Source organism: Babylonia areolata, chromosome 33 (genome assembly GCF_041734735.1).
Source record: "Babylonia areolata isolate BAREFJ2019XMU chromosome 33, ASM4173473v1, whole genome shotgun sequence".
NCBI classification, from domain to species: Eukaryota; Metazoa; Mollusca; class Gastropoda; order Neogastropoda; family Buccinidae; genus Babylonia; species Babylonia areolata.
In genome coordinates this window covers 22,572,182-22,599,645 of record NC_134908.1, presented here as the reverse complement: position 1 = coordinate 22,599,645, position 27,464 = coordinate 22,572,182, and the positions used below count along the sequence as shown (strand labels likewise).

The 27,464-nt window shown below is 42.3% G+C and overlaps 2 protein-coding genes across 2 annotated transcripts in view; one reads left to right on the top strand and one right to left on the bottom strand.

Moving 5' to 3' along the window:
* Positions 1-4,555: 4,555 nt before the first annotated feature.
* On the bottom strand, positions 4,556-18,095 carry LOC143276980 (uncharacterized). Its single transcript, XM_076581678.1, has 6 exons — positions 17,960-18,095; positions 15,782-15,928; positions 14,014-14,069; positions 13,095-13,174; positions 11,597-11,703; positions 4,556-8,506 (listed from the first exon to the last, which is right to left on the bottom strand). The coding sequence occupies exons 1-6, from the start codon at positions 18,081-18,083 to the stop codon at positions 8,463-8,465; spliced, it is 558 nt and encodes a 185-aa protein (XP_076437793.1). The 5' UTR covers positions 18,084-18,095; the 3' UTR covers positions 4,556-8,462.
* Positions 18,096-18,556: 461 nt separating this feature from the next.
* The window catches only part of LOC143276930 (zinc finger protein 704-like), a 26,120-nt gene continuing 17,212 nt past the window's right edge, over positions 18,557-27,464 (top strand). Inside the window, exons 1-3 of the mRNA XM_076581600.1 lie at positions 18,557-19,370; positions 21,339-21,496; positions 21,883-22,088. Coding sequence (XP_076437715.1) covers positions 18,850-19,370; positions 21,339-21,496; positions 21,883-22,088 — 885 coding nt within the window. The 5' untranslated portion in view covers positions 18,557-18,849. The remainder of the gene's footprint in view (positions 19,371-21,338; positions 21,497-21,882; positions 22,089-27,464) is intronic.

Below are 27,464 nucleotides of genomic sequence, written 5' to 3'. Positions count from 1 at the left end.
TATTTTTTTTCAGGTTGTTTACACGTCCCTTTAGGTTGTTTTTTTTTTCCCTCCAGGTTGATTAAACATCCTTTTCATCTTTTTTCTGAGTTGTGCTTTAAGCTTTTTTTTCTATGATAATCAAACAGCCTTTTCTTCTTTCCCTCAAGCTATGTTGTTGAAATACCCTTTTCATTTGTTTCTAGATTTAAAAAAAAATGTATTCTTTTCTTTCTGGATCGTTTAAATAACTGTTTTTCTCCTTCCTGTCTGGGTTGTTTGAATCAACGTCATTTCCGTGGATTTCTGAGCCATTGAAACGCTGTCTTTCCTGTCTGGGTTGTTTGAATCAACGTCATTTCCGTGGATTTCTCAGCCATTGAAACGCTGTCTTTCCTTTCTGGGTTGTTTGAATCAACGTCATTTCCGTGGATTTCTCAGCCATTGAAACGCTGTCTTTCCTGTCTGGGTTGTTTGAATCAACGTCATTTCCGTGGATTTCTCAGCCATTGAAACGCTGTCTTTCCTTTCTGGGTTGTTTGAATCAACGTCATTTCCGTGGATTTCTGAGCCATTGAAACACTGTCTTTCCTGTCTGGGTTGTTTGAATCAACGTCATTTCCGTGGATTTCTGAGCCATTGAAACGCTGTCTTTCCTTTCAGGGTTGTTTGAATCAACGTCATTTCCGTGGATTTCTGAGCCATTGAAACACTGTCTTTCCTGTCAGGGTTGTTTGAATCAACGTCATTTCCTTGGATTTCTGAGCCATTGAAACACTGTCTTTCCTTTCTGGGTTGTTTGAATCAACGTCATTTCCGTGGATTTCTGAGCCATTGAAACACTGTCTTTCCTTTCTGGGTTGTTTGAATCAACGTCATTTCCGTGGATTTCTGAGCCATTGAAACACTGTCTTTCCTGTCTGGGTTGTTTGAATCAACGTCATTTCCGTGGATTTCTCAGCCATTGAAACACTGTCTTTCCTTTCTGAGTTGTTTGAATCAACGTCATTTCCGTGGATTTCTGAGCCATTGAAACATTGTCTTTCCTGTCTGGGTTGTTTGAATCAACGTCATTTCCGTGGATTTCTGAGCCATTGAAACACTGTCTTTCCTGTCTGGGTTGTTTGAATCAACGTCATTTCCGTGGATTTCTGAGCCATTGAAACACTGTCTTTCCTGTCAGGGTTGTTTGAATCAACGTCATTTCCTTGGATTTCTGAGCCATTGAAACACTGTCTTTCCTGTCTGGGTTGTTTGAATCAACGTCATTTCCTTGGATTTCTCAGCCATTGAAACATTGTCTTTCCTTTCTTGGTCATTTCACCACCCCTTTATTCTTTTTTTTTTTTTGGTCTTGTTTAAACATCTTTCTTTTCTTTCTGTCCTTTTTCTTCTGTTTTCATTCTCTCCCCCCCCCCTCCCTCCCCCCACGTCCTCCACAATGAGTTAGCTGGATGTAAGAGTGAGGTCATTTTCAGTGACTTCAGAGACACTGATGCAGTGCGTTTTGACTGTGAACACTGAAACCTGGTCTCAGCTTTGTGATGTTCATGGTGAATAATAATAAATAATAATTATGGTATTTATATAGCGCTGAATCTTGTGCAGAGAAAAATCAAAGCGCTTCATTCTCACGCATGCATAACTCTAAAACTGGAGAAACTAAAGACAAGGAAGAGGCAGGCAAGGGAGGCTATTTTGGGAAGCGGTGGGTTTTAAGGCCAGACTTGAAAGAGCAGAGTGTGGAGACTTCACGAAGCGAAAGAGGAAGTTCATTCCAACTGCAAGGTCCAGAGACAGAGAAAGAACGGCGGCCAACAGTCGAGAGTTTGAATCTGGGTATGCGTAAACAGAGTGGATCCGAAGCTGATCGTAGTGAGCGAGATGGAGTGTAGAGGTGAAGGCAGTCACAGAGATAGGAAGGGGCTGATTTGTGAATACATTTGTAACATAGAGTGCTGATCTGACTGGGCAATTTTGAGATAGCATTACAAAATCACGATGCCAGAGAAGCTGTTTAGGGGTTACATTTTGATAAGATTAAAAAAAAATTCTTCCCCAAAGACCTATATTCTGTCTTTGACAGAACAATTCTTTTTGTATGGATATGTGTTGGTCCTTTACTTTCCAGTGCTGCAACTAAAAGTGTTATTTTTAACTTTTTTCTTTTTTTTTTTTAATTAGACAAGGAAATCCCCACCCCACCCCCACTCCCACCCAAAAAAAGAGGAAAATATGCACATGTGTGTGTGTGTGTGTGTGTGTGTGTGTGAGTGAGTGAGTGGATACTCATGCACATTTGAACATGACTGTGCAAGCCAGTCAGAAGCACTATAGGGATTGTCACATAAATAGAATAACCGAAGGGAAAGAAATCCCTGCACAGAATGCTGCTGTCTCTTTCAAAGCTTTGTAGCTGGAAAAAAAATGTAGAAACTGCAAAAAAAAAACCCCAAAAAAACCACAACCCCCCCCCCCCCCCCCCCCAAAAAAAAAAAACAACAACAAAAAACAAAACCAGAAAATCCTAGAAAAAGGAAATAACCGACGCAAAGCACAGTCACATCCATATACATAAACCTGGAACATGCCTCTGACGTTGACCATCCCATCAATTTTTTTCCACCAGAGGATTGGAAAAAAAAAAAAAAATCACCAGAACATTAACACAGTAATACAAAATAATATCAACAAAACAAAAAAACAAACAAACCAAAAAAAAACCACCCAAAAAACCAGCAACATATTTACATATATATCTATAAAATGACAGGCATGATTCTTCAAAGAACTTATATCGATATTTTACATGCAAGAATCAATGCAGAGTGTCAAGTCACAATAATGTAAATGATCATTTAACAAGAATAAGACAAGATATAACAAAAGTTACATGAATTGTTTATTTTGTGCCTGTGATAAGTTGGTACAACCACATTGTTAGATATAACAGTTTATTTTGTGCCTGTGATAAGTTGGTACAACCACATTGTTAGATATAACAGTTTATTTTGTGCCTGTGATAAGTTGGTACAACCATATTGTTAGATATAACAGTTTATTTTGTGCCTGTGATAAGTTGGTACAACCACATTGTTAGATATAACAGTTTATTTTGTGCCTGTGATAAGTTGGTACAACCACATTGTTAGATACAACAGTTTATTTTGTGCCTGTGATAAGTTGGTACAACCACATTGATAGATATAACAGTTTATTTTGTGCCTGTGATAAGTTGGTACAACCATATTGTTAGATATAACAAAGTTATATGGATGTACATTTTGTGCCAACTACTTTTTTTTCTGGTTTGCAGATTCAACTGTTTGAGATAATAAACATAAAAACTGATCCAGGAGAAGGAAGAGTAATTTATATATGAATATATTTTTGGTTTCCTACAGAAAATAGTGTGTATGTGTGTATGCTTGAAAATTGTGTAGCCATGCACATGTGAGCATGATGGTGTGCAAAATGTGTGGAACAAGTTCATTGTGTGTGTGTGTGTGTGTGTGTATGAGTGTGTGTGTGTGTGTGTGTGTGTGTGTGTGTATGAGTGTGTGTGTGTGTGTGTGTGTATGAGTGTGTGTGTGTATGAGTGTGTGTGTGTGTGTGTGTGTATGAGTGTGTGTGTGTGTGTGTGTGTGTGTGTGTGTGTTTAATTCATTTAATGTCTATCTACATTAAGTGATATTAGACAGAAAAAAAGGAGAAGTTGGGGGGGGGGGGGGGGAAGGAGGGAAAGGGTATGGGGAAAAATCACATTTACAACAATCTGGCTAAAACAATAACTTCCAAACTTAAAAAAAAGAAGAAAAAAAAAGAGAGAAAAAAAAAGAAAAAAGGATAAATCGTTTTAACAACCCAGTTGGACTATCCAACAAAGATTTGAAACGGTGCAACATTAGCAGTGACAAGTCCAAGATATATACACGAATCTTGTGTGTGTGTGTGTATGTGTGTATTAGTAGTACTAGTAGTAGTAGTACTAGTAGTAGTTGTCTTCAGTTTCACATCTTCCACTTTAAGTGATATTAGATGAAAAAAAAAGGGGAGGGGGGGGGGGCTGGGGGGCGTGGTGGTCTGAACACAATAGGGCAGAGGGTGAAGAATGGTGTGTGTGTGTGCATGTGTGTGTGTGTGTGTGGTGGGGGAATGATATAGAGCATTGGGGAAAAAAACATTAAAAGATTAAAAGGGGTCACATGCCGTTGGCAAAAAAAGTCCTAACCAGATTAGAACCCCGTGTGTTCGGGCTAGAAGAAACTGTCTTACCCATTACACGATCGTGGCTCAAAGCCAGAACAAAAACACTACTGAAAGCCAAGGTGAGGGGTGAAAGGTCAAGGTCATAACATGACACAATGGACAAAGCAGGAAACAATGACATGTTGACCCCAATCATCAGCATCTTGCAAAAAAAAAAAAAATCTTCATACAATATACAGTAACTAAGAGTCAGCTTCCTTTTTATAGTGCAATCTGTCTGTCTCTCTCCCTCTCTCTCATACACATTCACACATACTTCTACACAGCAACAGAGATGACTCAGAAAAAAGACGATACAATATGTGTGTTAGTTTGCATTAGTAATATCTTTTAATTCTCCAAGCCAAAGCTCCCCACATCAGCAAGAATCATTGTTAAAATATCTGTACATGGCATCGTGTGCCTCTTTTTCTGTTGTTATTCTTGTTTCTAATCAAACTGCAACCCCCCCAAAAAAAACCCAGAATAATTTTGATTTTGTGTTACACTGTGCCCATTAAATTGGTGAACCTGTACACAAACTAAAATACATACAAAATGTGTTTGTGTGGTTTTTTTGTTGTTTTTGTTTTTGTTTTGCTTTTTTCTTTTTTTTTGGTTTAGCTTTGTATACAGTGCTTCTTTCAAGAAGTCTTCAATTATACTACTGTATTGCACTGCATTACATGTCACTTTTTGTCACAACAGATGACGGGTGCAATAGCCGAGTGGTTAAAGCGTTGGACTTTCAATCTGAGGGTTTGAATCTCGGTAACGGCACCTGGTGGGTAAATGGTGGAGATTTTTCCAATCTCCAGGTCAAATCTGCAGACCTGCTTGTGCATGAACTCCCTTTGTGTGTATACCCAAACAGAAGATCAAATAAGCATGTTAAAGATCCTGTTATCCATGTTGACATTCGGTGGGTAATGGAAACAAGAACATTCCCAGCATGCACACCCCCGAAAACGGAGTATGGCTGCCTACATGGCGGGGTAAAAAACGGTCATACACGTAAAAGCCCCCTTGTGTACATACGAGTGAATGCTGGAGTTGCAACCCACGAACGACGAAGAAGAAGAAGTCACAATGGATTTCTGTGTGTGTGAAATTCAGGCTGCTCTCCCCAGGGAGACAGCACGTCACCACATTGCAGCGTCATCATGAAGTGTTAGCCCATGAGTGACAAGTAAACTCGTCATTCGTTGTCAAAGAAAACAAAACACTGCCTTCTTCGTTCGTGGGCTGCAACTCCCACGTTCACTCATATGTACACACGAATGGGCTTTGTATGACCGTTTTTACCCGTCATGCCATACTCCGTTTTCAGGGGACATGCAAGCTGGGTATGTTCTTGTTTCCATAACCCACCAAACTCTGACATGGATTACAGGATCTTTAACGTGCATATTTGATCCTCTGCTTGTGTATACACATGAAGGGGCTTCAGGAGCAAGCAGGTCTGCACAGATGTTGATCTGGGAGATCAGAAAAATCTCCACTCTTCACCCACCAGGTGCCATTACCAAGATTCGAACCCGGGACTCTCCGATTGAAAGTCCAACGCTTTTAACTTTAACCACGCTGCTACTGCGCCCGTCAAAACACTGTCACTTTGTGTGGCAGTTCCAACCATGTTGCAGATGGCTGAGTGAGTTGCAATGATTTCATTTCAAGCACAGACCAAAATTCATCTGCAGTATTTGCCACAGAGTCAAGAAAGTCATAAAAAAATAGGCACCAAGAACGGATTTCCAAGCATCCAAAAGAAATGGAAACTGTACACTACCAGGAGAACACACACACAATATGACCCAGTATGATAAAACAGAAGAAAAAAAAAGAATGCTGTCTTTCTCCAAAAAAATAAAATGCTTTCTGGCCAAGAGTGGACCGGGCAAGATGGGTCGTCCTTTCACTGTTAGCTGCGTGAAATTTGGCCAAGCAGAGCAAACCGATAGGCCTAGTTTGCATCAGTTTGACATGGTACAGTATATGACACCAAATGCTTTCTCTTTTTTTTCTAATGCACCACAAAATATGATCCAATATATCAACAGAAGAAACAAGAATGCTTTCTTTCTGACAAAAAAAAGAAGCTTTCTTTTCATGCACCACAAAATGTGAACCAGTATGATACCAAAAAGAAAATAAAAAGCTTTTCCTCTTGTCTTAAAAAAAAAAAGAGTTATTCCTTTTTGTAGACTTGAGGAAGGTGGCAGAATGGACGAGACGCTCACCTGCCCATGCGCAGTCCATGAGGTCTGGGTTTGAATCCTCTTCACACGCCCTTTCTCCCAAGTTGGACTGGAAAATAAAACTCAGTACCTAGTCATACGTATCAGACGATAAACCGCGGTCCATTGTGCACCATGCACCTGGCACACACAAGGAAAAGAACCCATGGCAACAAAAAAAGGGCTGTCCTCTTGCAAAATCACGTAGATGAAATCCAGTGGGATAGGTACAAGCACCCATGGCAACAAAAAAAGGGCTGTCCTCTTGCAAAATCACGTAGATGAAATCCAGTGGGATAGGTACAAGCACCCATGGCAACAAAAAAAGGGCTGTCCTCTTGCAAAATCACGTAGATGAAATCCAATGGGATAGGTACAAGTACCCATGGCAACAAAAAAAGGGCTGTCCTCTTGCAAAATCACGTAGATGAAATCCAGTGGGATAGGTACAAGTACCCATGGCAACAAAAAAAGGGCTGTCCCTTGGCAAAATCATGTAGATGAAATCCAATGGGATAGGTACAAGTACCCATGGCAACAAAAAAAGGGCTGTCCTCTTGCAAAATCATGTAGATGAAATCCAGTGGGATAGGTACAAGTACCCATGGCAACAAAAAAAGGGCTGTCCTTTGGCAAAATCACATAGATGAAATCCAATGGGATAGGTACAAGTACCCATGGCAACAAAAAAAGGGCTGTCCTTTGGCAAAATCACGTAGATGAAATCCAATCGGATAGCTACACAAATACACATGCATGCACTCAAGTCCTGACTAAGCGCGTTGGGTTATGCTGCTGGTCAGGCATCTGCCTAGCAGATGTGGTGCAGTGTACAAAGAATTGTCCAAAAGCAACGAGGCCTCCCAGAGCAACTAAAACTGTACGCGGGCGACACATCAAGTGGACAACAAAACGACGCAAAACGCCGGAAGCAAGACAGTATCAATATCTCAGCACCACGGGTATATACCGTAAAGTTCGGTCTATAGGCCGCGACTTTTTACCCCAGCTTCAACCTCTGTGGCTTATACAATGATGCGGCTTATCTGTGGATTTTAACGATCCTGGGAGTGTCACGTTCTCGTCTATTCTTAGCTGCCCTTCAACTCACCAAAATCATGATTTCTGTCCATCAATTTTTGGATGAGCTTCAGGATAGTGTGCTAACTGTTCACGTTTTACAAATCAAATCCGCACACATTCAAGCCTTCAGATCAGCATACAGTTCTACTCTGCTCAAGCATACACCCTCATCATGCCAAAAACGCGACGTTATGTCTATTATGCAGCCTTCAAATTGAAGGCGATCAACATAGCAGACGACAGTGCGAGAGACAAACCAGCAGCGACCTCCACCTTCATGAAGTGAAAGCGAGGCTGAAGTCAGTGACAAGATGGCGGAGGAAGCTGTGCTGGTTCTCTTCAACTCGGATTCTGAAGACGAAGATTTTAGTGGATTCAGTGAGCAGGATGACGTTGAATAAATGTGACTATCCCTAAATTATGGATCTTATTTTCGTTGCGTTTATTTATTATTTTTTTGTGGCACTAGCAGTATTTTCGCTTGCTTTTCTTTGTGTTGTTCCCGCTTGTGTTTATTTCATAACCTACAGTATCGACAGCTTTTCTGTAGTATCAGTATGCGTTCTGGTACCGGAAATAAGTGCGGCTTATAAACCGGTGCGGCTTATGTATGCGTAAAGTTCAATTTTTTCCAAAATTTAGTGGGTGCGGCTTATATACCAGTGCGCTCAATAGACCGAACTTTACGGTACCCAACCCCCATACCACCCCCACACCCCCTCTCCCCTCCCAGCATCTCAAAAGACAGTAATCCTTTTCTCCTGCGTTGTGAAAACCCGCAGCATGTATGCTTTCCCCACCGCATTGCATAAAGGAAGAACTTGTGCCTCGTTTCCAGCGGCAAACTTGTCAGGTCATCTGTGATGAACCCACACACACACGTGTCTTTTCCTTGGGATTCGCTGGTTACTGTTGTCAGCTGTGGTACATCTTTGGCACAGCAATAATCGACTCTGCCTCTGAAAAACCACAATTTGAAAAAAACAAAAATTTAACACGAAGAAAAGCTAAAAGATTACAGGTCCTATAGCTTTTTACAGCCAGGGCAGTGAATGTATATCTACTGTGTCCTGGGTTCAGCATTGCAAGGTGGGACCCTATTCTCTCCCTCGGCTGAAGTCAGGTATTTATTCATTTTTAGTTACTGACACACCTTGTTACAGCGCATATTCTTGAAGCTCTGTGCGCTTTACAATAACACTAAAAACATTCATTCAAACATTCCAACAAAAACATATTATGCTTATAATTTGAAACATAGGTAAAAGAGAACAATTAAAAGAGATCGTGTCATTGAACAAATTGAGGAATGTATTGGCTATAAAAGATAAAACGGAATAATGATAGCAACAACAATGTAGACAATTGAAAGATGCACACAAGCACGTACGCACACACACACACACACGCATACACGCACACACACAAGCACACCAACACCCACACCCACAGACACACACACATGCTCGTCTCCAATCACGCCAGGATGGAGTGAGGAAAATCAGCGTGAAGTCCCTTCCCCCAGAACACACAACACGTTGCTTCCCCAAGAACACACAACACGTTGCTTCCCCAAGAACACACAACACGTTGCTTCCCCAAGAACACACAACACGTTGCTTCCCCAAGAACACACAACACGAACACACAACACGTTGCTTCCCCAAGAACACACAACACGGTGCTTCCCCAAGAACACACAACACGAACACACAACACCGTGCTTCCCCCAGGACACAAAACACCGTGCCGAAAACTGGGCCTACAACCCTGATGACTGGTGAACTTTGGATCAGACGTCCAGCACCAAACCAACACTGTCATAGCGCCTCCTCAAATTTAACAAAGCACGGCAAAAAAACAAAAAACAAAACAAAAACCACAACCGATGTTCATGATCTCGGTTAAATATATTCAATTTCTTCACTCATTCTGATCTCACCCACAGCGGCTGGCGATAGAAAGTCACTGAATTTTTCATATTTTAGTTTGATTTCATTTTTCTTTGCTGCCCTACATCAGTCTTGCCCATCAAAGGGGCATTACTTTTAACACTGCTCTTTCTGTATCCCCCCCCCCTTCCTCCCCGCCAAGTTTTTATTATCCTTTGCCTAATATTGGAGTGTGGAGGACTACTATGAAAGAAAAAAGAAAAAAAAGATTTCATGCCCAGAACAAATATTTCCAAATGCATAACAATGTGGCAGGCGCAACAGCCGAGTGGTTTAAGCGTTGGACTTTCAATCTAAGGGTCCCGGGTTCGAATCACGGAAACGAAGCCTGGTGGGTAAAGGGTGGAGATTTTTCCGATCTCCCAGGTCAACACATGTGCAGACCTGCTAGTGCCTGAACCCCTTTCGTGTGTATACGGCATGCAGAAGATCAAATACGCACGTTAAAGATCCTGTAACCCATTTCAGTGTTCGGTGGGTTATGGAGACACGAAAATACCCAGTATGCATGAACCACGACAGAGTCATTGGCAAGTCGATGTTGGTCATGTAACGGAAAGAAGAATGTCTATTTCCAACTTGTATTTGTATTTCTTTTTATCACAACAGATTTCTCTGTATGAAATTCAGGCTGCTCTCCCCAGGGAGAGCACATCGCTTCACTACAGCGCCACCACTTTTTTTGCATTTTTTCCTATGTGCAGTTTTATTTGTTTTCCTATCGAAGTGGATTTTTCTACAGAATTTAGCCAGGAACAACACTTCTGTTGCCATGGATTCTTTTACGTGCATGAAGTGCATGCTGCACACAGGACCTCTGTTTATCGTCTCATCCAAATGACTAGCGTCCAGACCACCACTCAAGGTCTAGTGGAGGGTTAGAAAATATTGGCGTCTGCGCCGTTATTTGAACCAGCACACTCAGATTCTCTTGCTTCCAAGGCTGACGCGTTACCTCTAGGCCATCAGTCCAATTACTGTGACATAATGTTTGCCGCATGATTGTTATCTTGTCAAAGTGATTGTCATGTAATGACAATCAGAATACATACTCCATCTTGAAGGCAGCCGTGTGTCTCTGTGCTGTTCTGTTCATTGTTATCTTCAATATTCAGCTGCACCTGGTTGATCCAAGCCATTTCACAAAAATTACTACATCAAATATGTCTGATAATTACCATGCTCAAGTAGCAAATGCTGCTGCATGTCCCCATTTTTCTTTCCAGTTCATGATTACTCCTTCCAATAGGCCCAATACGTACCATGCTCATGGAACAAATACTGCTGTATCTCCCTATTTTTCTTTCCAGCTCATGATTACTACATCAAATAGGTCCAATACGTACCATGCTCATGGAACAAATGCTGTTGAATCTCCCTATTTTTCTTTCCAGCTCATGATTACTACATCAAATAGGTCCAATACGTACCATGCTCATGGAACAAATGCTGTTGAATCTCCCTATTTTTCTTTCCAGCTCATGATTACTACATCAAATAGGTCCAATACGTACCATGCTCATGGAACAAATGCTGTTGAATCTCCCTATTTTTCTTTCCAGCTCATGATTACTCCTTCCAATAGGTCCAATATGTACCATGCTCATGCAGTAAATGTTGCTGCATCTCCCTATTTTTCTTTCCAGCTCATGATTACTCCTTCAAATAGATCCAATACGTACCATGCTCATGGAATAGATGCTGCTGCATCTCCCAGTTTCTGTTTCCAACCTATGATTTCTACTTTGAATACGTTCAATAATCCCATAATGCAGCAGATGCCGTTGCGTCTCCCTATTTCTATTTCCAACTTATGATTACTGCTTCAAATACGTCCTATACGTACCATTTTCATGAAGCAAATGCCTTTGTGTCTCCCTATTTCTGTTTCCAACTTATGATTACTGCTTCAAATACGTCCTATACATACCATTTTCATGAAGCAAATGCCTTTGTGTCTCCCTATTTCTGTTTCCACCTTATGATTACTGCTTCAAATACGTCCTATACGTACCATTTTCATGAAGCAAATGCCTTTGTGTCTCCCTATTTCTGTTTCCACCTTACGATAACTAGATCATTACGTCCACTACATACCATGCTCATGCAGCAGACTGCCCAAGATCAGGCCAAAGAAGGGCCCACTGTGCTGTGTCGCCTTCATCTGGACGATGGTTTCTGACGCCGGTAACGGCTCAAACACCCTGTCACCCATCACAACAGCAAACGGTTGTTATCATCGGTTTTGGTTATGACATAAAATAAAGCTTTCGGTGGTCATTAAGGACAAGCATAACATTTTGTAAAAGTTTATGGATATGGTGTATGTGTCCCATACGCAGATATATGGGAGTCTGATCTGTTTTGTGCACAACATTTATTGATTGTGACTGTACGTACAGTAGTTTAAAAAAAATAACAACCAAAAAAACCCAACCCAGTTAAATGTCCCAAAGACTTTTAACTCACTCAGGACAACAAGTTTTCTCCCTTGCTTTTCCCCACAGATGGCCCATTTGCACGGGTTTGGAAAAATAAAATAAAATAAAATAAAATAAAATACAGAGTAAGAAAATGAAACTTTCAGAACTGGTTTATTATGTGTTGGGCTATAACATTACAAAAAAAATCAAATTTCTCATCTTAATTTTACAGTTTTGCCATTATGTAGAAAATACTGCCAATTTTTCACCCCAAATCACCATACCCATGCTCACTTTCTGCACTAAATTCACTTTCTTCTTTGTCATCATCCACCTCTTCAATGTCCGACCCTTCAGTTTGCAGCATTTCAAGTACTTCAGCAACCCTAAAACGTTGCCGTTGCTGCCTCGTTCACTCCAAAACATTTTGAAAAGAACCCGCTTTGCAAACAGGCTGGCATGCGAGCAGACAACCGGTCAGTGACTTTGTCAGTGTGTGTGCAAGACGGGCCACACATGACAGGCTGGCCAATCATACCATTCGATTGTGGAGTGACTCAGAATAGCGCACCCTGCTTGGCTAATCACAAAATCATGTGTGCAGCGCGTGAGGGAATTTATTTTTTGAAAATGCTATTCCGTTCCTTTGTCCAAAACCGAATACATTTTTATGTAGGAATGCTCATGCATTCCATTGTCCGGAGAGAGTTAAAGCCATCTGCGCACTAAACTGATATCCACTGTGTATAAAGCTCAGCACTGGAAGGCACCCAAACATCTCCTGCCGTTTTAACCTTCCCCAACTTAACTCACTCCGGACGAATAGTTTTCTCCCTTGCTTTCCCCTTCAGAGAACCCATTTGTTAGGGTTAGGAAAAAAAATACAGGGTTATGAAAAAAAAAAAACATTGATGGTTTCTCTGTGGACTGCTGATGCTGGGATTCCAGAACTGGCTGTGACTGGGAGACTTGGAATGAGCTGCAAGAGAGTAATGCCACTGAAACGGAACGAACGATAAGGCAAAAAATAAAATAAATAAACGAAACAAACAAAAAAAATAAAGTAAAAGATCTGTAGTCCACAAACATACACTCAAACCATTACGCACACATGCACAACACCCACACAAATACACACCCACACCCATACACACGCTCACACCCACACTTACCATCCTAACTGCTGACCACAGCGTGGACATACAGCCACTGACCACATGAACCCTGGAAACCAGCTGTCCTCTGCATAGGGCTGAAAACACAACCCACACATTGCTGTATAAGGCTGAAAACACATTCCACACATTGCTGTGTTAGGCTGAAAACACAATCCACACATTCCTGTATAAGGCTGAAAACACAATCCACACATTCCTGCATAAGGCTGAAAACATTCTTGCATAAGGCTGAAAACACAATCCACACATTCCTGTATAAGGCTGAAAACACAATCCACACATTCCTGTATAAGGCTGAAAACATTCTTAAGGCTGAAAAACAATCCACACATTCCTGTATAAGGCTGAAAACACAATCCACACATTCCTGTATAAGGCTGAAAACACATTCCACACATTCCTGTATAAGGCTGAAAACACAATCCACACATTCCTGCATAAGGCTGAAAACACATTCCACACATTCCTGTATAAGGCTGAAAACACATTCCACACATTCCTGCATAAGGCTGAAAACACAATCCACACATTCCTGCATAAGGCTGAAAACACAATCCACACATTCCTGCATAAGGCTGAAAACACAATCCACACATTCCTGTATAAGGCTGAAAACACAATCCACACATTCCTGTATAAGGCTGAAGACATTCTTCAGGCTGAAAACACCAACCCAGACACTGTGGCATAGTGCTGAAAAACAACAACAAAACAAACAACAACAAAAACAAATATCACACACACAAACACAAAAACATGCGTCACACACACACACACACACGCACACACACACACAAACACACACAACATATGCCTACTCCTTATCATTACTGTTACTTAAATCCGAGACTGCACATGCAAAATTCCAAACACACCAAAAAGCAACCGACAAAGCAGAAAAAAAAAATCATACCTTACTGACTCTCTGCACCTCTGCCTCTTTTGAAGAAATGATCTCAAAATATTTTCCTGCAAACAGATTGAAATAATCTTTTATATATATATATATATATATATAAGAAAAAAAAAAGAACAGTAACTATGATGTGTGTGTGTGTGCATATGTGTACATGTGTATGTATGTGAGTATGAGTCAAGTCTCTGCACTCAGCTCTTTCAAGTCTGGCCTTAAAACCCTCCTCTTCCCAAAATAGACTCCCTTGCCTGCTTCTTCCTTGACTTCAGTTTCTCCAGTTTTAGAGTTATACATATAATAATTATTTATTATTATTAAAAAAAAAGGGGGGCTGGGGGGAATGCACATTACGGGATCAATTTGAGCAGCTCATTGAGATGAATCAAAGGTAGGTAAGAGAGAGAGTTGAACAAGATAATCAGTGACAGAAATGGAAGAGAGAGAGAGAGAGAGAGAGAGAGAGAGAGAGAGAGAGAGAGAGAGAGTGGGTGGACATGAACACACTACCATGACATACAACATCATATGAGACCACCAGTAAGAGAGAGAGAGAGAGACTCAAGATTCCAATGGTTAAATAACGTAAGCACCACACTCTTATCAGCAAATGAAAATCATGCATTCTCCCCTCCCTCCCTCCCCCTCTTCCTCCTCTGGAGTCGGCTGCATTGCTTGGACGGAAGAGCCTCGTATGGTCGTAACTCGCTACTAACTGTGTGTAGTGTGGAACAGACCAATGGCGTTGTTCGGTCAACGTAGGCATTTAGTCACGTGTAACTGTCAAAAAATTAGAACCAAGCCATGCAATTGGCACCAGTACACAACAATGATATCTACCAGTGTGCACATACACACTTTTGGTGGTCAGTTGAAGATGGTTGTAGAGATATAAATCAAGGCCACCAATCCCATTTTGTAATCAGAGAGAGAGAGAGAACTCAGAAATCAGAACTGGTTAAACACACTTCAGCATCAGGCCGGAATACATGAAAGGAAAATGGACTGGAGACGGCCGGTGGCCAGAACTCAATGAGGGTTCCATTAGTATGCCCTTCTGAGACTTAACCCTTTCACCGCCAGTTAATTTACAGTACAAAATTCCCTTGTGGTATAAACACAGAAAAGACAGTGGCTATGAATAGCTGGGGATTCCCCCTGCGAGGTTTAGAAAATATGGCCTATCCTACCGCCGAACTTTAAGAGCAGTAGGTTAATGGATAACAGACCGATGAATGGTCACCTTTTGGTGACATGGGTCCTCAACCACGCCTGTGCATGAATGTGAGCTTGGTGGTGAAAGGGTTAAACATGGCACACATTTGTCTGCTCCTATACACATTTTGTATTTCTCTTTTTTGTCACAACACATTTCTCTGTGTGAAATTCGGGCTACTCTCCCCAACGAGAGTGTGTTGCTACATTGAGAGCGCCACCCTTTTTTTTTTCCTGCGTTCAGTTTTACCTGTGGATTTTTGTACAGATTCGAACCAGCACGCTTAGCTTCTCTCGCTTCCAAGGAGGACGCATTACCTCTAGGCCATCCTTACTGATGAGAGAGAGAGACAGTGAGAGAGAAAGAGAGTGAAAGAAAGAATCAGAAATGGAGACAGAGAGAGACAGAGAGTGAAAGAAAGAATCAGAATGGAGACAGAGAGAGACAGAGAGTGAAAGAAAGAATCAGAATGGAGACAGAGAGAGACAGAGAGTGAAAGAAAGAATCAGAATGGAGACAGGCACCAAGAGATCAGCCTACAGCACAGTATACCATGCGGGTTTTTGAACAGCTGAATCAGAACCCCCTTCGTTCCGGACAAAGTGTCGTTGCGCTGTCTGTGCGCCAGAGGGCTGGGAATGTTGAGCAAGTTGTCTGCCCTTGTTATCTCCAGCCCGCACTGTCGACACAACAGGAACCCTGCAGAAACATCAAAGTCTGAAAATTAACAAATGCAGCTCAAATTCAAATGATGGTCCTTAGAGCCTCGCCGACCACTAAGGCCATGTCAAGGCTATCACCAAATTACCATCTACTTCAATTAATTTAATGCTGCTAATGGTGTCACTTATACCAAACAGAAATCCTAACACTTTTCTTTCTTTCTTTCTTTTTTTTTTTTTTTTTAATGCTGGGTCAGAGACATATGTACTGTGAATATTATCAAAGATAATTCTTAAAAATAGTATAACTGCTTCACTTTATCGGGAGCGACGAGGACCATCTAGTCATCCTGGGGGTGGGTGGGTTGGGCTCTGTGGGTGCGCAGATGACTGGTCAGGCCAATCCGTGCCTGGAAGGTTCTGACGCAGTGTGGACAGGGGATGGTGGCGGCTGTCGGGGACTTGCTGGCACTGCTTTTCCTGGCCTGTCTGCGTTGCTCTGCTGCAGCGATTCTGTTGGCCTCACAGGATTTGGCACCTTTGTGGACAGCTGAACGCCACTTTGGTCTGTTCATTACATTCAGCTCCCACATGTCGTGGCTCATGCTGAAGGCCTTCAGAGAAGCTTTCAGTGTCTTTGAAGCGCTTCTTTTGGCCTCCATGGGAGCGCTTGCCATGTTGGAGTTCGCCGTACAGCAGTTTCTTGGGGAGCCGGTGGTCTGGCATGCTAACTACATGGCCTACATAAATGGTTTGATGAAAAACAAGTGTTCATTCACCATGTTAAAATCTGCAGTCTTTCTGGAGAAAGACACATTTCTCTTCAAATCTACATGCAGTATGCTGTGAATGTATGTCTGTCATGCCTTCATTATCACAGCATTTCTTTTTTCCTATTTCTATTTTTTCAGGGTAGTGGTGGTAGTGATGGTGTATATATATATTGTGTATCGTGTTGTACATTTAGGGTTTGCAAAACTGAAGGAACCCACAAGTGAGCTGGCCCTTGCAAAACAATGCTGTAAAATCCACTCCAACATACATGTGTGTGTGTGTGTGTGTGTGTGTGTGTGTGTGTGTGTGTGCGCGCGCGCGCGCGTGCGCGCACACACACACGCGCGCGTGTGTGTGTGTTCATGAAACCTGATGACTTGACACAGGGACAAAAAAATGATGAGCGTTGAAGAGCATTGCTTAAGTTGGCTCTACCCAGGTAAGCAGCCTGTTTTGCAAATGACTGTTTTTAAAGCGCTTCGAGATTGGTCTCTCACATATATATAGTATTCAAATGGCCTGATACACGTACTTAAGTCTGACTTTACTTTTGTTTTCTTTGCTGGTACATTTTATTGATAAAAGTCCACAACTTCACACACACACACTTTTAAATATAAAAGAGGTTTTTTGTGTAGTATTATCTTAATATACTGAAATCATGCATACACACACAATCATTTGAAACGGACCCACAAATAATGTTCTAAACAGATCTATATATACAGACCTATATATAGGCCAGTCATCCAGTGCTGCTTTTGAACCAAAATGAATACTGAGTAACAGTGCTTATGTGTCAAGTCACACCAGTTTTATAAATAGAACATACCCGTGTCCATCAGGCAATGGGACAAAGCTATGAAAGTACACACACACACACACACACACACACACAAGAGTAACACACAAAGTCTACTCTGAAACACACACACACACACTCAGTCTCACACACACACACACACACACGTACACGTACACGCACACATGCACGCGCGCGCGCGCACACACACACACACACAAACACACAGAGGGAAAATCGACAGTGATGGTGACATGGGAAGGCACGCTGAACGACAGTCAAGCTTCCGATTAAAAATGGATTTTGTAATCATTGGTATCATTCAGGAATATCCGTTTCTACCTTAGCTGAGTCAGCATTGTAAAAGTGGATCTGATAACAACGTAACTGACAGAAGTTAAGAAACCGAAAGTTTCGATATTCATTCATTCATCCATCCCCCATTTCACCCAGTCCATTTGCACTGTCAACAAACATCAAGCAAATCGACACCTTCAAATTCGTCAGAAGTATTGCAAAGCGTGTTGGCAATCAGCTGAATTAGAAGAATGGTGAATAAGACTTCTAAACCATTGCACACAGTCGCAGTAATTCTACTCGCCCCGAGCGTCGCCATTTTTACTACGGGGTTGTGGGATGCCCAGTGTTAAAGATGACCGACTTTGGAGCGGCTGTTCTTGTAAGCAGACATGATTCGTCGCTATTGACGAATAGAAAAAGAGTTACTGTTCGTAATGGATTGATGATAAAAACTAGCTATAGTTGACTATTTATAATAAATAGCATTTTTATTATTGTGCGGAATTTCAATTAGCTCATTCCCACAGTAATGCTAAGAAATATTTAGATCAATTTTACATCGAGGGAAGCAGTATCGAAGTTAGCATCACCCATAACAACTGATGTCAGTCAGGCTGCAGAGGCTCATTCTCTGAAACGAACCATCTGTTTAAGTAAGCACCTTCTTGTGCTTGTGGTAGTTAAAGCTGAAGTATATAAGCCTTTCTGATGTCATTAAAACCGGACAATTACTTGGCAATCAGGTTTGCCGGCCCTATAACAGTACAAATAACCTTTGCTCCCGGCTTGGAGGCTGACCTCCGAGGTAAATGATTGACAGTCGGTAAAAGCTCAACCAATGAAAATCGTAGGCGTGACGCCTTCAGCCAATGAAACTCACCTTTCAGATCATCACGTGGCTCTGTTGACGTTTGCAAAGTTACGCCTTCTCCGTCAGCACCAAAACAAACCGGCAACCAAGTTCACCGGTAGGCTTGGTGACGGAGGCGAACGCCGATCGGAATCATCTACGCAACTGGACAAACACAACGAAATCATCGTTTACTCCTCAGAACCGATTCATTTGTCTCAACTTCTTCGCCATGTCGGGAGCGAAACGACTTGCCAAACGATCCATTATTGGGACCCGAGTTTGTGCCCTGTGTCAGCAAGATGGCCGGTATCACCCTGGCGTCATCAGAGCGGTGGCGGCTGAGGCCACCCCGGTCACAGACGATCTGTACACCGTCCATTTCGACGACGGTTTTGAGGCAAACGTGACCAGCAAAAACATCGTGGGTCAGGGCTTTCAGTCCGGGCCCTCGGGCCGCCTCAAGCACGACCAGAAAGTTTTCATCACCCTGAATGGGAGAGAGGTGTCAGGCACTGTCGCGCACCACGACAGAAGAACCGAGGAAGTGATCATCACCGTCAGACAGGGCAGCAAGGAAGAGTCCACCATCCATTGCAAGGTGGACGAAGTGCGGTTGCTGGAGAGCCGAAAGTCCGCCAGACTGGTGGACCAAGCGACAGACTATTCCAAGCTGGCCGACCGGCATCGGACGGAGCACAGACGGAGGGTCGTCTCGCACAGTATCGATGTTCCCAACTCCGCATTCAAACAGTAAGTTGGGCCTTTTCTTTGCTCCTTTCCCACAAAATCTGAAGCTAATATCGTTCAGAATTGTTCTCAGATTGCTTTTTCATCGTTATATGCATGATAGTGATGTGCTGTGAGTAATTGTCCTTCTGTTTTGCTTCTATTGTGTCGCCGTAAAAAGTCGGGCACGAAATTAGGTCAAACTGGAAGCCGGCTGCGTAAACAGCTGATCCAAGGTTTCTGCGTCGGTTTTATTGGTCGTGGTTAGTTCTTGTCAATATGTCGGCGGTAATTCGCGGTTTTATCATTTCGGGATTTAGTTTTAAGCGTCGAACTGTGTTATATACGTGCACAGGACAAATTCTTGTAGACTGCAGATCGAAAGTTGACCTAGAAAGCTCGAACTTGATGTGGGCTCGGGATTGATGACGTTAGCACATTTATCCGCGAGGGAAAAAGTGGGTCAGTATCGTCACTGGAAGGGGCTGAGTTGTCGGCGGCTGCTTTGCTAGCAACAGGCGCTGGGTGTGTTACGTAATTTCCTACCGACTGCATGCATGCCTGCTTGCTCGTTCAAACACCTGTTCTAAAGTGGTGACGTTGTAGGGTTTCTGTGTGCCTCAATGAAGTTTGTTCGGATGTTGACGGTTTTTTTTTCAAGATTTTTTAATGCCTGGGCGTGTCAGTTGCAGTGACGTGGTTTTAGAATAAACTTGTAGCTTTCCAGCACATATTCGGTTATTTATGATGTTCATTATTTTTTTTCAGCGTCTTTATACTAGTTTTAGTACTGTTTTGTCACAACATATTGTGGCATTTGTGGGCTGCTCTCGCTTCGAACCCCCTCCCCCCCCCCCCCCCAGATCCCTCTCCCTCCCCTATAGACACACACACACACACACACACACACACACTCATTTAATCACACAAATTCAATTCAGAATTAACTGAACATCATGTAGAGCTCTGTGCTAGAATGGCTTTCATTTAGGGCATGGACATGTGTGTGTGTGTGTGTGTGTGACTGTACATGCATATGTGTGTATATATGTGTCTGACTTAAGTGTTATTGTAAAAGAGCTTAGACAGATTTGAAAGTGCTGACTGTGCTTCTTACTTGGCCTTGATGAACTTTATGAATTATGCTGTGGGAGCCTGGTGGGTTATCTGTCAATCTGTATATATATATATATATATATATATATATATATATATATATATATAGAGAGAGAGAGAGAGAGAGAGAGAGAGAGAGAGAGAATTGGTCTTTATTACCAAGTGTACTGGGGTCTCAAGGAATATTGGGGGGAGGGGTGGGGGGGATAGTACATAACAAGATATGAACATAATCTTTATATATATATATATATTATACACAACAGAGGGATGCGGTGGGGATGGGGGTTTTGTAGCTGTGCTGGTTTCTACACAGCTGGCATGCTGCTGTGACTGCGATGGTGTCCTGCACCCTGTTTGGCTGATGCTCTTCTTCTGCTTCTTGTTCTTCTTATGATGATGATGATGATTGTCATTCTCAGTATTATCATTATCGCATCATTATCATCATCAGTATTATCATCATCATCATGATTAGTAGTAGTAGTAACAGTATCATCATTATTATCATTATCATTATTATTATTATTATTATCATCATCATTATTGTTATTTTTATTCATTTATTTTATTGTTGTTATTATTATTATTGTTGTTGTTGTCATCGTCATCATTATTAGTACTTTAGTATTAGTGTCATCATTATTATTATCATTATCATCATCATTATTATCATTATCATCATTATTATTATCATTATGATTGACATATTCTTATTTTTATTCATTTATTTGTTGATTATTATTATTTTTATTATCATCATCATTATCATTATGGTGATGATTATCATCATTATTATCAATTTTTCCTGGTCATGATGATCATTATCATCATCATTATTAATATTATCATCATCTTCGTCATTCACTTACACAGACGACAGCGACACAGCAGTTCAGGAGACGCAGAGTCTAATGGAGACAATGGTGGAGACGGCGAAGATGTGCGGATGATGGATGAAACCATCGCCGCTATGGTTCTTACCACGCTGTCTGTCAGTCCGCAGAGTCCTTCTTACAATACACAAAGCACAGGTAGGTCAGGTATAGTGTGTGTGTGTGTGCGTGCGTGCGTGCGTGTGCGTGTGTGCTCGCACCAACGCTCTCTGTCAGTCCGCAGAGTCCTTCTTACAACACGCACAGCACAGGTAGGTCAGGTATCATATTGTGTGTGTGTGTGTGTCTGTGTTGGTGTTGGTCCTGGTGTGTCTGTGTTTCTGTGTTTGTGTGTGTGTATTTGCCCTTTTTTCTTTTTAAATGATTAATTTGAATTCTTAACTTGAATTGCATGTTTTATTTACAAGACTATTTCTTAAGAAGTGTGTGTGTGTTTGCGTGTGCGTGTGTGTGTGTGTGTATGTGTGTGTGCATGTGTGTGTATTTTCATGTATATATTGTCCTTCATAATCTGTATGATCCAGGTTATGACTCGATCCGAGAGCATAGCTACGTCTCCAGCAGTGTCGCCAGCAGCGGGTTCTACAGCGGCCAGTCGGAGAGAGGTGACCCCTCCCCTCCCCACCTGAGCGAAAGTGCACCACCGTCGTTTGATTTCCCGGGGAGACCCGAACTGTCCTCTGACTCGGACACACGAGACAGCAACGCTTCTGGCACTGATAAACAGCAGGTAAAGACTGGGTGAGAGTGACACTGTGTGTGTGTGTGTGTGTGTGTGTGTGTGTGTGTGACTGTGTGTGTGTGTGACTGTGTGTGTGTGTCGCTGTGTGCGTGTGTCACTGTGTGTGTGTGTCACTGTGTGTGTGTGTGTCACTGTGTGTGTTTGTGTGTGTGTCACTGTGTGTGTGTTTGTGTGAGTGTGTGTGTGTGTGTGTGACAGAGAGAGAGAGAAAGAGAGAGCAGTTTCTTATGTAAATACTGCGACACCGTTCTACTTTATAGCCTTTGATCTATGTTCTGATATAGACAAACATACAGTTTAAAGTATAACATGTCACCACCAAAAAAAAAAAGAAGATTATATTCAGGAAATAAAAATAAAAAACATTAAAAAAAAAAAAAAGGATAGAAAAACATTTAACAGAAATGTTGATGCTAAGACTTACACACACACACACACCACACATGTACACACACACACACACAAAACGCACACACACACACAAAAAACAACACACACACACACAAAACAAAAAACAACACACACACACACAGAAACACAAGAGAGACTGAGGGGAGGGAAAGTGCAGTGTGTGTGTGTGTGAGAGAGAGAGAGAGAGAGGGGGGGAGAGAGAGAGATCATAATTATAGACCTCTGACATTTAGCGTTGTTGCTCATAGTCTTGCTTGCTGAACACACTGGGGCCGTATGATTATCAGGACTGCTCTACAACAAGAAGAAAAAACAAACACACACACACACATACACAAACAAAAACAAACCAAACCAAACCATGTTAAACACTACACTGTGTGTGTGTGTGTGTGTGTGTGTTTGTCAGTCTCTGTGTTCAGCATTTTTATCTTTCCTAGTCTCTTTCCCAAGGCCTTGGTTGGTTGCATGTTTGTTGATTTTTATCCAGATTTTTGAAATTTTTATTTTTATTTATTTATTTTTTTTTTAAAAAGCTTTCTTGGTTTCTTTCTTTCTTTTTTCAATTATACATTTTTTCTTTTTTTTTTAATTATTTTTTTATTTTTTATTAATTGACCAAATTCATCCATCCATCCATCCTTTCGTCCATTCATTTATGCATTCATTCATTCATTTGCCCACATTTGTTTTTGTTGTTGTTGACATATGAACTGATTAGTTAGTTTATTTATTTATTTATCTCTTATTTATTTATTTATTTGTCTGGTAGTTTGTTTATTTAATCATTCACTCATTCAGTTTTATAATATCCCACCACCATCCCCGCCCCCCCCCCCCCCCCCCTTGCAAAACACCACACCACAGAGCTGTCTTTAGATAGTGATTGAAAGAAAAAAAAAGTAGCAGGTAAGTTCCATTCAAGCTGGACCAGTAGACAGGTCAGTTGGACACCAGCCAAATAAAACATGCCAGGTTAAAAGGCCACTGACCAGTAGACTGCTGACCGCTGACCGCTACAAAGCATTTTACTGATTACATTAAACTGCGAACAATGGTATTCTATCACTGACCCACTAAACAATGGTATGATAAATGGTTTTTATTTGAATAATGATATAATGATAGTTTTTTTTCTATTAGACCTATGTCTTCCATCACTTAAAGCAACAATGCCCAAGGCATACTTCATGAGTATATGCTATGATAGAAATTTGGCAAAAATCGTCATCACAAACAAGTGGAACTTCTTTAACAAAGGTTTGATTAATTTTCAAACACCACAAGCTTATGTATTGCACATGATAACTGTGATGATGATGATGATGATGAATGATAATAATGATAATGATAAAACACATGCCACTTAAGAGCACAGAGAGAGATACTTTGACAGTTTAAAGTCAATGGCCATGATGATTATAATGCCACTGATGGACGAATGCGTGAACATATTTTCATTTCATAACTAAACATTAGAACAAACGAATAACGAATGGATAAGAGAGAGAGAGAGAGAGAGAGAGAGAGGCTCTGACACTTATTTATGACATTGACAATGAGGTCGGGATGACATGGGTGTATGCATCATCATATTTTCATTTCATAACTTAAGATTAGAGTAAACGAGAGAGAGAGAGAGAGAGAGATGCGACAAAAATTCGTTATTTCGACGATGTGCTTTTTTTTTTTTTTCTTTACATCCAGTCCCCGCCCCGAATTGTGTCTTCGCTACACATTACTAAATAAAAATGAAAGAGAGAGAGAGAGAGAGACTAAGGGCAAAGTTCGACTCGAACGTTGACCCTAGCTGCTGACGCCAGCACAAGTTGCAAAATCATCTGCAACCGGCCGGCAACCAGACTGGCCTTGTAGTCAATGGCGTTCACCCACCCTGCACGTGCCCTTTTGTTTTGATCACATGACAACAACATTAACATTTTCCACTCTCCACAGTTCTCCCCCTTACTAACATCCCCCCCCCCGCCCCCGCCCCACCACCATCACCACCACCACCACCTTCTTCTCGACAGGAATCTGCGATCATAAAAAAAACCCCACTATTTCGAAGCTGACGAAACATACTTGAGCAGATTGCAATGTGCAGTGTATTCATTCCGTGACGATTTACAGTTCCACCAAGCAGGAAATGGTCATTTTGAATTGGGGAAATGCTTGTGGCATTGCCCTTGAAATGAGTCGCGGAAAAAACAATAACAACAATACAACACATCGAAAACAGAACGGGGCAGCCGCGTGCCGGTCGGCACGTTCTTGTTTGGTGTCACGCGCGTTTACACGTCACACGCATGCGCAGGCCTTGTTGATAGAAATGGACACGTAGTTACGATCCCGTACTGATTGAACTTGGGTGCACACACACACACACACACACACACAAGCCAACCAAACAATAAACGAAAAACACACACACACAAACACACAAAACCAACCCCCCCAAAAATAAACAAACGAACAACAACAACAACACCACCACCACACACACACACACACACAGAGCCAGCACTTTAGTTGGAGCGGAGTTATTTAATTTGCACGGACAGTTGTTGGACACGCTGTGAAAAAGAGGGGGGCGAGGCAGAGGGGGCCCGGTGGAGGGGGTGACTGGGACGGGGTGGTTTTGGAGAGGGAGGTTAGTGTGTGGGCGGGGGGGGGGATGCAGCATCGTATTCTTTCACTCTTTTGTCTTTTTTCTTTCTTTCTATTTCTGTTCCTTGCACAGTATTGAAGGCCTCTTTGTCAGTGTCCACATGTGTGTGAGTCGGTTTCTCTGTGTGTTTTTGTCCAGAGCTCTGAAACTCGTCACACAATCTGTGTGCCAGGCTCTCTCTCTCTCTCTCTCTCTCTGTGTGTGTGTGTGTGTGTGTGTGTGTGTGTGTGTGTGTGTGTGTGTGTGTGTGTGTGTGCCAAGTTAACAAAATGTTCTTACCAGACTCGGATATATATACAACTCTCTATCTCTCCTTCTCTCTCTCTCTCTCTCTCTCTCTCTCTCTCTCTCTCTCTCTCTCTCTCAGTTACTCTCTCTCTCTCTGTCTCTGTCCTGTCTCGGCTCTCTCTGTCTCTCTCTTTCTCTACCCCCCCTTCCCCACCCTCCCCTTGAATTTTCTCCACTCATTCTTCTTTACCTGTGTAGTGTTATAAATGCCAAATTGTGATAAAATTTGTGTTGTTGTAATGTGCATGCTGTACTGATGTAATGATTTTCCCCCCATTCTATTTTACTGTTCCCCCTTCCAATACTCTATTACTCGCGGAAAATAGAATTTATTCAATTTCAGTTCTTTCTCTCCCCTCAATCTCTGTCTCTCCCCTGACGGTCTGTCTCTCTCTCCCTCTCTCCGAGTCTCTCCTCCCTCTCTGTCTCTCTCCCCCACTCTCTCACTCGCCCGGCTGGGTTCATTCCCTGTCTGTCTCTGTCTCTCCCCTTCTCTGCAGTCTCTGTCTCTCTCTTGTTTCTCCTCTTTTATCTCAGTCTCTTATCCGCCCCCCCCCTCTCTCTCTCTCTCCCCCCCCCCCTCTCTGGTTACAGTCTCAGGGAGTCTGTCTCTGTTTCTGTCTGTCTGTTTGTCTGTCTCTCTGGTTACAGTCTCAAGGAGTCTGTCTTTTTCTCAGCCCCCCCCACCCCCCACCCCCTCCTGCCCCACTGATCCCCTTTCAACTCAGTGATGCCCACCCCCTTGCCACTCAACTGCCGCCTACCGAACTCGCCCCCCCCCCCCCCCCCCCCCCTCTCTCTCTCACCTCCCTATCCTCTTCCCCATGCCTCTTTCTCTACCTCGATCCTCTCCCCCTCTTTCTCCCTCCTGTTCTCTCTCTCTCTCTCTCTCTCTCTCTCTCTCTCTCTCTCCTCTCCCTCTCTATCCCTATCTCTCCCTCTACCCCCCTCTCTCTCCCTCCCCCCCTTCTTGTTCTTCTCCCTCTCCCCCTCTCTCTCCCTCCTGCTGTCTCTCTCTCTATCTCCATATCCCTCCCTATCTCCCCCCCTCTGCCCCCCTCATTCTTCCCCTCTCTCTGTCTCTCTCATCCTCTTTCTCTCTGTCTTTCCCGTTTCGTTTCTCCCTCTATCTCCCTATCCCTCCCTCCCTCCTCCCCCCCCTCCCTCCCACCCCCGGTCTTTCTCTCTTTCCTTCTTCTCCCTCTCCCCCTCATGCCTCACGCTCCCCCTCTTCTTCCCTCTGTCTTACTTTCCCTCTCCCCCCTCTCTCTCTCCCTCTCTCTCTCCCCCCTCCTCCCCCCCTCTCTCTCTCTAACAACCAGAGAGGTTGGTGCTGCGTGTCACAGAAACAGGAACCACCCCAGGCCTATTTATTTTATAATCTCGACTGTTGACCTACTTTTCTCCTTGTTACTGTTACAGGCTATTTCGGGACACCATCACACAGGCGTCTGCTATCACTCAGTATCAAGTGTTTTATTTAAGAATAGCTGAATAGGGAAATTCATGTGATGAAAAGAAATAATGACATTGATAATTATGAGAATAAAAAGAAGAAGAATGATGATAACAACAACAATGAAAATACTACTACTAGTAACGAATATGATAATGATACTACCACTGCTACTACTACTGCTGCCACTACAACTACTACTACATGTACTACTACTGCTAGTGCTGCTACTATTACTACTACATTTAAACAGTACTTTACAATAACATGTCCATAAGACACAAAGAACACACACAACACACGCACACATGTGCGCACGCACATGCACACAGACACACACAGACACACACACACACTCACACTCACACATCACCACCCCCCTCCCCATCTCTCTCTCTCTTGAGCCAATGCTGTTTTGTCATTCATTGTATTGTAATCATGTGTACTGTTGAATAATTAAAGATTATTTAAACCAAGCAGCAATAACTTTCCACACGTGTGTGCAGAAATATCAGCAGCAATAACAAACCAGCTGTAA